The 13092-nt window shown below is 44.7% G+C and overlaps 1 protein-coding gene across 13 annotated transcripts in view; it reads left to right on the top strand.

Moving 5' to 3' along the window:
• MBNL3 (muscleblind like splicing regulator 3) overlaps positions 1-13092 on the top strand; it is a 113769-nt gene that overhangs the window by 75865 nt on the left and 24812 nt on the right. For 12 of the 13 annotated variants that reach the window (XR_014521737.1, XR_014521738.1, XR_014521739.1 and 9 more), the window contains one exon: positions 10526-10690. Coding sequence is in view for 9 of the 13 variants with exons in the window: in XM_083486531.1 (XP_083342657.1) it covers positions 10526-10690 (165 nt within the window). In the remaining 4 variants the exon portion in view is untranslated. Of the gene's footprint in view, positions 1-261; positions 386-10525; positions 10691-13092 lie in introns of all 13 variants that reach the window. The other variant, XM_083486532.1, reaches the window with a different exon arrangement.

The raw sequence follows: 13092 nt of genomic DNA on the forward strand, positions 1-13092 counted from the left end.
AAGAATCCATCCGGTGACCAGGGGGCAAGGAGGCTGGTTTACATCTGAGGGCTGGACTAGGCAGAGAGGTTTAAATTTTTATGCACTGTGCTGGCTTTAATTCTCCCACCCACCCATTCACTTTTTAACCATCTCTACCAAAATCAGTGTGGGGTGTTTTGGGGGGACAGGGTGAGATTTGCTTAGGGGGCTAGATTGGGGCCCCCAACCAGCATAGAAGGTGGTTAGCCACTGGTGCTTAAAGAATCAACTCCCTAACAGTATTTCAGAGCCTGAAACATAGCCCAGGCAAGATAAGGCAGCTGTGTGCCAGAGCCCAGGAGCCCAGGCTTGAGATCGGGTGCCAGGAAGGTGGTGTGAAAGAGCTCCCATCTGCCTCTACAAGGTTTGTTTTCAGGATAGAATCCTGACATCTCCAACCCACCAAGACAAAAGCAGCCCTCAGCCCGGTCAGTGGCTTTACAGAACCTCGGCACACATTCCCTCCTCCTGGGTCCCCGTCCCCAAGTCCCAGGGTCAAACTAGATGTGCCAGGCAGCACATGATGGTTTATGTGCATGCACAAAGCTAATGTTAACAAGAAAAGGGCTTGCTATGCATGTCAAGGGATTGCATTGTCCTATTACTGCAGGGACTTACAAACACACAACCTGCTTTATAGGTGAATGGAGAAGCATGGCCAGCCCCTCGTTGTGTCCAGTTTGTGAACATGCTCGCCCAGCAAAATGATATTGAATCCATGGTGGTCTGCCATATAAGCTGGGTGGGCTGTGTTCTGGGTAGTGCCGGGCTGGTTTGGGGGATATTTGGCCATCATGCAGGAATGGACTGCAGAAAATGTGAAACAGCACTGCTTTCTCTCTCTTCATTCTTCACTTGGTTAGAAACAGAGGAATAAAGTTGTGAAATCCCATGGGGCGGAGTGGCACATGCCAATTATTCCATTGGGGGACTACAATGAAAAATGTGGTATTATTATTAGGCTATTTATTTATTTTTACCCTTAAAAGGTATCATATTTGCTTTCAGATGTTTAATTCTTGCAGTTCCGTAGATTTTTTCCCCCTTTTAAATGGGAGAATGTGAATCCAGGGATAATAATGTTTTTGCTTAACCTTGGTTAGTTAAGAGTGTGTTTTGTTTCTTTCAGTTTAAGCATATACCGTATTTTTTGCTCTATAAGACTCACTTTTTCCCTCCTAAAAAGTAAGGGGAAATGTGTGTGCGTCTTAGGGAGCGAATGCAGGCTGCGCAGCTATCCCAGAAGCCAGAACAGCAAGAGGGATTGCTGCTTTCACTGCGCAGCGATCCCTCTTGCTGTTCTGGCTTCTGAGGTTCAGAATATTTTTTTTCTTGTTTTCCTCCTCCAAAAACTAGGTGCGTCTTGTGGTCTGGTGCGTCTTATAGAGCGAAAAATACGGTATATCTCCCTCCCACCCCTCAATACCCTTCTGTTTTTAGGAGCACATGTGAGAAGAATAGGGCTTTCAGTGAGGCCTGTTAATTTCGGGAGATAGCACGAGTTAAAATGCCAAAACATTTGCTTCTCTGAGGTAATAAATCTTTGCACAGAATGACAGAGGGCAGTTATAGAGAAGTGGAATGTTCAGCTTGAAGACTGAATCTGATCACTTACCAATGGGAAATAGAGAACTCTTTGTTCAAGAGCTGACCTGATTAGTCTAGCGCCTTCCTTTACACCATGAGAGCTAGTAGCATCTTGAGAGGATAAAGAAAGAAAGATTAGAACTGTTTGAGGGGTTCCAGTTAGCCTCCATAGATGTATGACTCCAAGAGACAAAACAGAATGAAGAATTGCAAAACAAGACAGTTATTGTTTAGCCATTTAGTCGTGTCCGACTCTAAGAGGCTAATTTGCCAAGCAGTTTTCAGAGACCGAACACTGGGTACCTCTTCTATCAGGGTAGCAAACCATGGTCTAGACGGCTTAGATTTCACATAAATTTGATCGTCTTATGCAGTACTCCTTACAAACAATTTTCTAGGGGAATTATTGGCCTATTCTTGTTCTAGGAATACTTTGGGGAGGGTGAGGAAGGGGGAGGTTAGCTGGTGGGTATTCAGAATTAACCTTCCAGCTTCTGAAGTCATGATTGCATTTTCTGTTAATCCGCTTCTTGGCATGGTGTGGAGAAAATGAAACACCATTATTAGATTTGAGAGCTTTGCGTGGCAATGTTAAGCGTGGCAGAGGCATATTTCTGGGTCTCGAGGTCAGTCTGAGCACATCATGCAGACATTAGTCATGCTTGCTCTACACCTCCCGGCCAGTGCTTTTCCTGCAGGAGAAGTTGCTTGCCTGTTTAGCTGTGTTCTGATATCTAGACTTCCTCAATGAAATAGATTTATTTCTGGATGAAAAAGGGGTATGGGCTGGGCTTTGTGTTGTGGTTCAGGAAAGTTCATGGTTGTTTTTTTAGTCATAAGAACATAACAGCCCGCTGGATCAGACCAATAACCCTTCTGGTCCAGCATCCTTTTCTTACAGGGGCCAAACAGATGCCTGCGGAAGCAGCAAGCAGGAACAGTCCCCCTTCCTGTGGTTTACTTCCTTCCAGCACCTGGCATTCAAAAGCATTGCAGCCTCACAACTGGATTGCCATGCTGGCTAGTAGCCATTAACAGCCCCCCCCCCCCATGATTTTTTCCAAGTTTGCGGCCATCACTGCCTCCCGTAAGATCAAGTCCCACACTTTAGCCTTGCACTGTGGGAAGGAGGTCTTCCTTTTCCTTACCTTCCAACACTCAGCTTCCGTGGGTGTCCCTGAGTTCAGGTGGTATGAGAGAGGGAGCAAACCCTTTTCTCTATGCATCTTGCTCCAGAATTAAGGGGTGTCTTGTTTGGGGGGCAAATGTAGAGGCAGTTTCATTGAATGTCTGCAAGTTCTAGTGTTCTAGGAGGAGAAAAAATCTTTCAAATTTCAGTCATGTTGCCTCTTACGGTTCTCTAAGCTAAAAGATCCAAAATGCTGCAACCTTTCTTCATAAGGGAATTGCTCTTATAAATCGCCCCTGATCATTTTAGTTACTTTTCTGAATCTTTTCAAACTCTGCCATATCCTTTTTGAGATGAGGCAACCAGAATGGTACGGAGTAAGCAAGACTTGTACTCGGTACACATTGTTTGATGCATAGCTGGCCCTATCTTTAGGCAGAGTGTTCCAGCTGCCTCAGGCGGCAAATACTTAGGAGCCCTAACTGTTCCCTCTGGGTAACCTAAGCTGGCTTGCTCTATGCCCTGGTGCCTTCAAGTAGGGTGGAGGGTGCTGCCCTGTTTGCCAGTGTTAAAGTATGATTCAGTTTCTCTTCTGGAATTGGGATGGGGACATCTTTTCCTTTGCTCGAGGAAACAAAATATATTGGGTTGGCCCTGGCGGGGTTAGCTTTGTTCCTGGAGCCAAGATAAAATAAGACAGCAGCTACCTTTGAGTGCTGCTAGCTGGCAAATAACTTGTAATCTGAACCATTGTGATGTTGTGGGTGGTAGGTGTTGCTTTGCAGCCATGAGGTCTAGTAACTTTCAAAAAAAAGAGTTGGAGGTTTATCAGTTAATAGGATTAGGCCTCACTTGAGAACAGCAGAATAATTACTGCAGCAGGATAAAATTAGAAAGAGGGCTCTAGTGGCAAGAGCAGTCCACTTACTTCATTGTGGGAGGGAACTCTTTCTTGCTCTCTCACATGCCTTAGGCCTCCTTTACCCAAGAAGCACAACAGAGTAGTATATAAACGGTATTGTTTTGAATGCTGCTGCTGTTATTATCAATTCCCTTCAGGTGGAAAACTTGCACCAAGGAGATGTTGACTTTCTCAGTATGGAGGGTTTAAAAGGCAAAAACAGTGGGGCAGCATTCAGAAATAGTATCCTCCACTTGCAGTCTGAATTGGTACAAGTCTGCTCTTACAAGCTTGCTCCATCTCATTCTGCCACAGGCATTGAGAGGTTCATCTAAGCATTATATGTCCTTTATAGACCAGGAAGTCTCTGCCAGGATAACTACAGGGTGTGAATTCTGCCTCTCTCTCTTTCCTTCTCTCTCCTTCAAACCCTTCCACATAACACACACAGCTAGATTGCCATCTGGAAAGGCAGCTCCCTGCGTTCTGTGAAGCCTTAAACACCTTTCAGTCATCCTCCCCAAATACTGGAGTTTCTACACAGTCATTCCCCTTGCTTCTCTCCCCTTCCTCAATTTTCTGCCAATTCTTAATTAGGGCTGGAGGATAGGGTGAAAAAGTGGACAGAGCTGCTGCACATTTAATACACAACTATTAAAAGTGCAAGAGCCCTTGTCTGTTTTTTCACGAGGCCACCCAGCTTTTAACTGCCTCCTTCACTTGTGCAATGACACAGTTTGATGTGTACAACCAGCAAGAGATTGTATTTTGCTTCTCTCCAAGAAAAGCTTCACCTGCTCAGCAGATGTCTCTAAAAGATGCACACAGGGCAGTCTGTACCCCCTCCCTTTGTCATCTCTTGCACAATCTAGAATTTGTATGTTTCTTACGGCAGATTCCTGTTGTTTGAGCTTATGTTGTTCTGTGCACATGCTGATGGCGCTCTATCCGCCTTGCAAATCTTCCAGAATGTTTCAAGCCTGGAAAAACCTTTGCTAGTCATTTGTGGCCTGTTTGTTTTGTTTGTTTGTTTTTTAAAAACTTCTATAAACGATCCCTGCCAGCTCATCTGGAAGTGATTTTTAACTCGCACCAGGTGAGTAACTGTTTATAAGCCAGCATTATATATGGAGAAGAAAATTTCTGGAGCGAGTCACCTTCCTGTACCTTTTGTGATCTCAGGAAAGCGCTGGAAAATGTGTCCCACATTTCCTGGCATGGGCTGCTTATCCAGATTGAAACCAAATTGTCAGCTCATATGGGCTGTTATTTATAAATCCAGGAACTGTTTATGTTCATTAGGCTGTTGATTTTCTAAACTATGCAGCAACACAAATACAAACTGCCCTGTGTCATTGCTGCACTTGATTTTAATTTCCACACACACACCACCCCCTCCTTCCAAGTAAACTGAATCTCATTTCTTGCCACTGGTAATACTACTTGGATGCAGACTTCTTCTTTTTTTATGTTTCTTTTCCAAATACAATGTGGATAATGGGTACAGCCCTAGAATGACTGAGAACTTAGTCCAATATTTTTAAAAAAGTTCCATAATGTATGTTTTATCCATTTCTGTGCTTGCGTCCTATACAGATTACTCATAATCATCAGAATGTATATAATGCTTTCCTCAAGTGCTCAAATCACTATGAGGTCCCATCTGCACTGTACATTTAAAGCATTCTCATCCCACTTTAAACCGCCATAGCTCCCCCTAAAGAATCGTGGGAACTGTGGTTTGTTAAGGGCCCTGAGAGTTGTTAGGAGGCCCCCTCCCCCTCACAGAACTTCAGTTCCCAGAGTTCCCTGGGCAAAGGGACTGATGGTTAAGCCATTGCTTTCACTGACTATCCCCTCCCACGCACAGCCACCAGGCCTGGGGCTGTGCCTACCGTCTAGTTCTGCGAGGTTCTGTCAGTTTCAGCTTCCCATTTCTCTAGTCTTCAGTTGGGGTCTCCTAATCTTTGCATTGCTTCCGCGTTCATTTGTTTTTAAAGTCCTTGTGAAAATTCACCACCATCTCCGCTCTGATTTCTCAGATTTTTGTGTATAGTTTTGCCTGGTGTGCACATTTTCACAAGCAGTTTCCCTCTTATATTATGTATTTGATTTCTATCCCTCTTCCTCCCAAAGTGGGCAAACAATAACATAGTAAATTAAAGCGGGAAAATGGCATACTGTACTTAAAATATTCAAAACAATTAAAACCATCTAAAAATACTTTTAAATAGTTTCCCAAATGCAGTTTATACGATATTTTATGTGTACACATGTGTGTGTTTATGAGCAGTTTACCCATATACCTTCAGTTTCGCCTTCATTATTTGGTTGGGTGAACTGCATCACTAAATTTTGAGACTAAGCTTACGTATGCATAACTGGTGTGACCACATTTTGTGCTCCTGCTTCCTTGTGCCTCCCTGTGTTCATTTTTAGATTGTAAGCACCTTTGGGCAGAGACCGGTTTTCCAATAAAGCACATTGATAGTGGTATAACAGAAGAAGCAAAAATGGTGGTGATATTTGGTTGTGCTGCAGAGTCCAGGACATCCCCTCCCCCAGTGTATTTATCCCTGGACTGCTTCTATCTCAAAAGGCATATTGAGAGCTGAGCCTACTCAAATTCCTAGGTTTAGAGCATGGCTGGAATCTCTGGGAATGAGATGGGGTAGTGTGCAACAGCAGCAGCAGTCATGAAGGTGGCACCTCAGCATTTATTCTCTGGGGCCTGAATGTTCTCTGCTTCCCCATCTGCACAGAGCAAACGAGCAAGCAGGCAGCCTGGCTCCTCTGTTTCATAGCGTTTTGCGCACGCACACACCCGTCGAATGTAGGCAGAGGAAGGTCAGAGGCACTTGCATCCTCAGATGTCCTTGAGAGGGAGATTCAATCAGGCAAGGAAAGTTGTAGAATTGGATTACGAGATTTGCAATGAAAGTGTGGCATGTGGGTGGGGAGCGGATAGAGGAAGGATAACTGCACTTTCCTCTTCTCCGTTATTCTTGAGAATTGTTGGGTGTCTAGAAGTAGTGCAAACTGAATCACAGCGTTTTGCAAATGACACATGCCAGTGAAACATGCTGCACACATTTAGGCCACCCTGAGATATTCAGATGCAGGGCAGTATACAGATGTAATAAATAACAACAACAGCAACAATTTCCCAGAGAACACAACCTCCCCCCTTCCCCACCCTAGGCTGGGGTTTTTTATGCCTTTCTCCAGCCATCCCTTTCCCCAGAGCCATCATATGCATGGAATCTTCCTCCTTCCCAGTGTTTCTACCCCACCATTCCCAGACCATTGGCATTTCTGCTAGGACTGATGAAAGATGGAATCCCAAAACACTGGGCAGGCCGCAGGTTCCCCTGATCTACATAATACTGATTCTGATGACTCACAACATATGCAAGTTGCAAAATGTGTTGCTTATGCCATCATCCCCAAACACCATGAAATTTGTAAAGGGGCGGTGGAGCTCAGTGGTAGAGCAGGTGGCCCCAGGTTCCACCCCCAGCATCTCCAGGGAGGCCTGGGAGAAGATCCAACTGTCTGAAAATTCAAGATAGTTGCTGACAGTCCATGCGTATCAGGGATGGAGTAGCTAAACTACAGTTCCCCTCTTCCTTGACCATTGGCTGGGGTTGATGGGAACTGGAGTCCCACAATATCTGTAGGGCTACTGGTTCCCCACCCCGGTGCAAACAATACTAAGCCGAGTGGACCAACTTCCCACCTTTCTTTAAAACTGGATATCCTGTGATGTAGGAATTACGAAGGGCTACAACATACGGCTAGAGGACCTGTTTTGCATGCAGAAAATCTAACATTCAATCCCAGGCACCTCCAGGCAGGGCTGGGAGTGTTCCCTGGCATGAAATCCTACCAGTCAGTGTTGAGCAAGATGGGCCAATGGCCTGACTTGGCAGAAAGCAAGCTTCCCAAGTTTTTGTAGGTTCACAGCCTTCTAAGCGGAATTTTTTATACCAGCTGGTATCTATATTGGATCTGCAAAGTATGTGCTGTCGTACATACCCAGGATTTATTGGGAACTAGGGCTCAGCTCCCACTATGATTACCCAGCAGCATACAAAGTGATGAAAACAAGAGCACTTCTGCGCATACATAGATTGCTGCTCTCTGCTCAGCAACATATATATGCCAACAGTGATATTTATGAGAAAGGAAAACTGATCAGAGGGGAAGAGCTTGTGGGGTAATTTGGTCACATTAGTTCCTAGGAATGCAATGTTCTTCCAAGCTGTTGAGTTTAAAATTGACGTGTGCCACAAATATGATCAGAATGTAAGAAGAGTCCTTTCAGAAACACACACTGGCCAGCTCAGCTCATTTCCTTAGAACTGTACGCCTTGTGCATGCCAAACGTTAAGCTGATGCAGCCTTCGGAGGAGCATGTCCATCCAGCCTAGTTCTGGGTCTGCTGCAAGTGGTGGCAGCTCTCCATGGTCGAAGCAACAGGGAGACGGTGGCCTTTGGCTTCTTTGCTGACCCAGGATTCTTTTTTTTTAATTTTTAATGGGTTACTGGGGATTAAACCTGGGTCCCCCCCCTCCCTGCATGAAAAATAGATATTCCACCACTGAATTCTCCAAAGATGTAGAATATCATTATTACCATTGGCGGTAAAGCAGGAGAGAATGTCAAGAGACGAACTTTGGGTTGCATAGTAATGGCAGGAGAAGGTGGAGGCTTTTCTCACAGTATCTGCTCTGAATTTATTAGGAACTTCAAGCAAATGTTGACACCAGAGCCCACCGCACCCTCAGATTTTTGCATGAAAACAAATGTGCGTATTGTCCATTTGGGTTGCTTTAAGAGCATTCATGGAGGAGAATGCGATCAGTGGCGATGAGACATGATGTCTGTGCTCTTCCTTCATGGCCAGAGGCTTCTGAATACCAGTTGCTGGAAACTGCAGGAGAGGAGAGGTGCTCTTGTGCTCAAGTCCTGCTTGCCGATTCTCCATTGGGGCATCTGGCTGGCCGCTGTGAGAACAGGATGCTGGACTAGATGGGCCCAGGGCCTGATCCAGCAGGCTCTTCTTAACGTTCCTCAGCTCGCTTCATCAAATGCTTGTAGTGCAACCCTCAGATGTCAGGCATAATTTTATATGCATGATTGCAAAGGGAAGAGAAATGGGAAAGTGGGAGTTTAGTGGCAATAAAATGCAGAAAAAGAAGAAAGATACAGCCTGTGACAATTCATTCTGAGCTTAAATGCATGCAGAGTAAGCACTATGGTCGTTTGCAACATCAGTGACAGGTGATATAGTAATCATCAAGGCTGCTTTCAGAGAGATACTTATCTGACACTCTGTAGAGTTGCTGATCAAAATGATGACTATTTCAGTGAAATCTTGGCTCAGGGATCAAACGTCTGGGGAAGCCAGAAGTGTACTTCTTAACCGCGCCCACACATTGTTCCCAGCTTCCTATGAATGCAAAAACATCTAAGCAGATTTATCCTAAATTTGGTCAAAAGGCATGGTGACATGAGCCTTCCATGTCCAGTCTGTGCTTCTGCTAGAAGGAATTTGTATACATTGCTCTAAAGCAGGGATAGGCAACCTAAGGCCCGTGGGCAGCCCAATCACCTTCTCAGTCCAGCCTGCGGACGGTCCGGGAATCAGCGTGTTTTTACATGAGTAGAATGTGTTATTTAAAAGGCATCTCTGGGTTATTTGCTGGGCATAGGAATTTGTTCATCCCCCCCCCAAAAAAAATATAGTCGTCCCCCCATGGTCTGAGGGTCGGTGGACAGGCCCACAGCTGAAAAAGATTGCTGACCCCTGCTCTAAAGCCTCATAAATATTCTGATCTATCAAAAGACCTGGACCGCCTTTAGAGGAGGTGTAGTTTTTGGAAAGGCAGACCTAGTGCCATTGATGGGGTGCGGGATTGATGGGGTGGGGCAAAAGTGGATCCTTTGCAAGATCCAGAATAAGAAAAGGAGAGAGAAAACTAGGACCATGGCCTCCACATGCAGTAGAAAAGGAGCTTGTGTATATGGTGACACAGTTCTGGGAGTGGAATGATCACTTTCTCTTCACAGGGAGTTTTTACAAAAGGAAGTTTTGGAAAACATGGTCCACCAACTGCAGGTTAGACCACATTTTTCAAAACTTCCTTTTGTAAAAACTCAATGAAGAGAAAAGTAGCTCTGCAAGGAATTGCTGGCACTGTAACCTAGGGGTGGCCAACCTGTTTGGGCCACTGAGCACATTTGGAATTTTGAGAACGTGCTTGTGGGCACCAGGCACAATATGGCTGCTGGGTCAGTGTGCAGAGCCCACAATGGCAGCCACATCTAATGGGAGAAAGACAGGACCACAAAAGTGGGTCGTCCCTGTCCCCCCGTCCCCCGCTTAAAGTACCTCAACAATGGGGGGTGGGGAAGGCATCTACATCAGCCACCACCAGACTCCCTCAAGGAAATAAACTCTTTGCATCTTTCCTCTGTTTCCTGGCATCCACTCCTGGCATCCAGTGAAATGTGGGCAAGTTAAAAAGGATGTATGTTCAGTGCATAAGACTTGGGTCACATCTATATTATACAAACATAAATTTAAAGCATATGACTTCCCCCCCTCCCCAGGAATCATGGGAGCTGCAGTCAGTTAAGGGTACTGGGAATTGCAGTTCTACAAAGGGCCAACTACAGTTCCTGAGATTCTTTGGGGCAGGAAGCCAAGACGGTTAAAGATGCTTTAAATGTATGGTGTGGATTGAGCCAGTGCAAACAAAACTGAGCAGGAAGAATCTTGAATATGTTGTAGATTTTGGGCGGGTTGTTACTGAGATCTTTTGTGGGCGCTAAAGGAAGCACTGGCCTAGCTCAGCAAAACATTTCGCATTTCCCCCCAGGGTCGCTGCACTCGAGAAAACTGCAAATACCTTCATCCTCCGCCGCACTTAAAAACACAACTCGAAATCAATGGACGCAACAACCTGATCCAGCAAAAGACAGCCGCAGCCATGTTTGCACAGCAAATGCAGTTCATGCTACCGGGAGCACAATTGCAGCCAATTGTAAGTTGCCTTGCAAACCCATTTTTGCAACAGTGATTTTACATCCTAGTCTGCAGCCAATCCTTGCCCTTGATTTAAGCATTCTGATGTTACGCTTAACTGATGCAACACATAGCAATGGTTAAGGAAGATGACCCTTGGTGCTACAATCTGTACAGGACACTTATAGTCCATAAATGCATAAAACTCAAGTTACTCTTGTAAGAAGTACCATTTAGTTTTGGGATGACTCCTGTTCGGCATGAATTGTAAAATATGGGGTGAATGGTTTAACTTTCACCTTTTAAAGCCCTTAATGGTTTAGAATCGGGTAACTTGAACAACCTCCTTCACTCCTTCCATCTTGCATGTCCCTTATGGCTTCATAAACCTTCTGAGCTGCCCCAGCCATCCCTCAATATTTTCAGACAGGTCTTGGTAAAATACCTCTTTTTCTACAGCCTTTATTGTAAATTGGACTGCAGTGTGTTCATCTTTTGGGGGGCTATTATGTATGTGCTGGCTTTTTTTTAAAAAAAATAGTTTTTATTAAGGTTTTTCATCTTACGAAGCAAACAGATAAGCAGGAAAATGTGCATATATTGTCTCCACTTCCAATCCATAGTCATTTTCAAGTGATGTGCTGGCTTTTTAAAGAGTATTCTGCACTATACATGTCTTTGTATTTCCCAAGTTGAGCTGGCCCCAGTTTTAAGCCGAACTGAGACTCCTGTTTATGATGTTCTGCATTTATTTTTTTTATAGAAAAAGTAAAATTATATGCCTAAGCAACTCAAATTCTCAGCTAAGAAAACATGGAGTTATGGAGTTCAACTTCAATGTATTTTGCAGTTTGTAGTCTAGCCATATCTGGAGGGTGTCCAGTTGGCTTTCCCTGGTCTGAGTACTGGGGAGGAGGGTTGTGACGGACAGCTGAACCAGACCAGCATCTGGTGCTGCAATCCCCCTGAAATGAGCCTCCCTCTGATTGGCTGTCAAGACAGACAGTCAAAGGTGGGCGGAGCCAGCACTTTGGGCGGGAGAACAAAAGGTGCCGTTTCTGAGGGAGAGTGTCAGTTAGAGCTGGATTTGGGATGGGGTGGGCAGGGACCAGGAGAGGGTTTGTCTGAGGGAGAACTGGCTGTGAGGAGAATACCTGTAGCTAGAGGGAAGAGGCCGTGTGGAGCCTCTTGGGAGAGGATTCAGACAGGAGTTAAAGTGGAGGGCTGAGTCTGAGGCAGGAGCTGGGGGAACAGGGACTCCCTGGGGCTCATGCCTGACAGGAACAGAGGGTACCTCTAGGTAAAGAAGACCCCCAAACCAGAAAGAAGGGGTGAGGGCAGTGCCAGATTTACCTATAAGCTAAACAAGCTATAGCTTAGGGCCCCACTCTCTTGGGGGCCCCGAAAAAATTAAAGGAAAAAAACACTGGATGTACATTTCCAAAATATAAGATAAAAAACAAATAAAATAAAACCTACATACAGCAACAATGTTTTGTGTTGTGTAGGCTCCTATTTGCTATGTGTAAATTAGGTCCACAAATTACCTTATAGCATATATTCAATACAAAAAACAGTGACAATTAGTTGTTGACAAAGGACAGCTGGACGTATAAATGGCCCCATTACCTCCAGTAGCTTAGGGTCTCATCAAACCTAAATCTGGCCCTGGGTGAGGGGATCCCCTGGGTCTGTTACACTAACTGGAACACCTCAGGAGGGGAGTTGCTAGGAGAGGGGAACTGGCAAAAAGCACCCCTCGCTCATGAAACAAATGAATAAATGATAAAGGAAGCTGTGCTGTGTTAAAAGTATTAACCTGCCATGATTAAGCAAAAGGACCCAGAGAGAAGTAACAGAAATTGAAGTGTAACAGCTGATTTCTAAGTAACAAGTTTAAGAAAGGCTGTGCCTATACTGCTGTTTAAGCCTGTGACACCATTGTATTCAGTTTAAGTGATAAGTTAACTTCTATCTGAAAGAACGCATCTCCTGACCCAACTTTGTTTCACAAACTTCTTATTTCTGTTAATAAAACTTTTTTTGTTTGTTCAGCTCCTGCCTAAGGCTCTAAATCACTTAAGTTTTCCCTCGCACAAGATCCCCACAAGATAGCCTGTGGTAAATTATAAACATTCATTTAATTGGCATACCATGAGGTGGGGGCAGTTAGCAGGCTAGGTCCACTACTTTATTGGTGGCTAACGGTGGGATTCGCTAGAAGGAATTATTGGATTGTTTTGGTTTTTATTTTATTGTGTACTTCTTATATTGTATTTTTATGTTGTGAACCACCCTGAGATCTATGGATGAAGGGCGGAATCATCATCATCACATCTAAAAACAGGGGTGAAGAACCTTACTTCTCTCTGGGAGGCAGGGGCTGCATCCCCTCAGGGACAGTCTGCCTGAGGGGTATAT

The sequence above is a fragment of the Podarcis liolepis genome (assembly GCF_965112155.1).
Source record: "Podarcis liolepis genome assembly, chromosome: Z".
In the NCBI taxonomy this organism is placed as follows: Eukaryota; Metazoa; Chordata; class Lepidosauria; order Squamata; family Lacertidae; genus Podarcis; species Podarcis liolepis.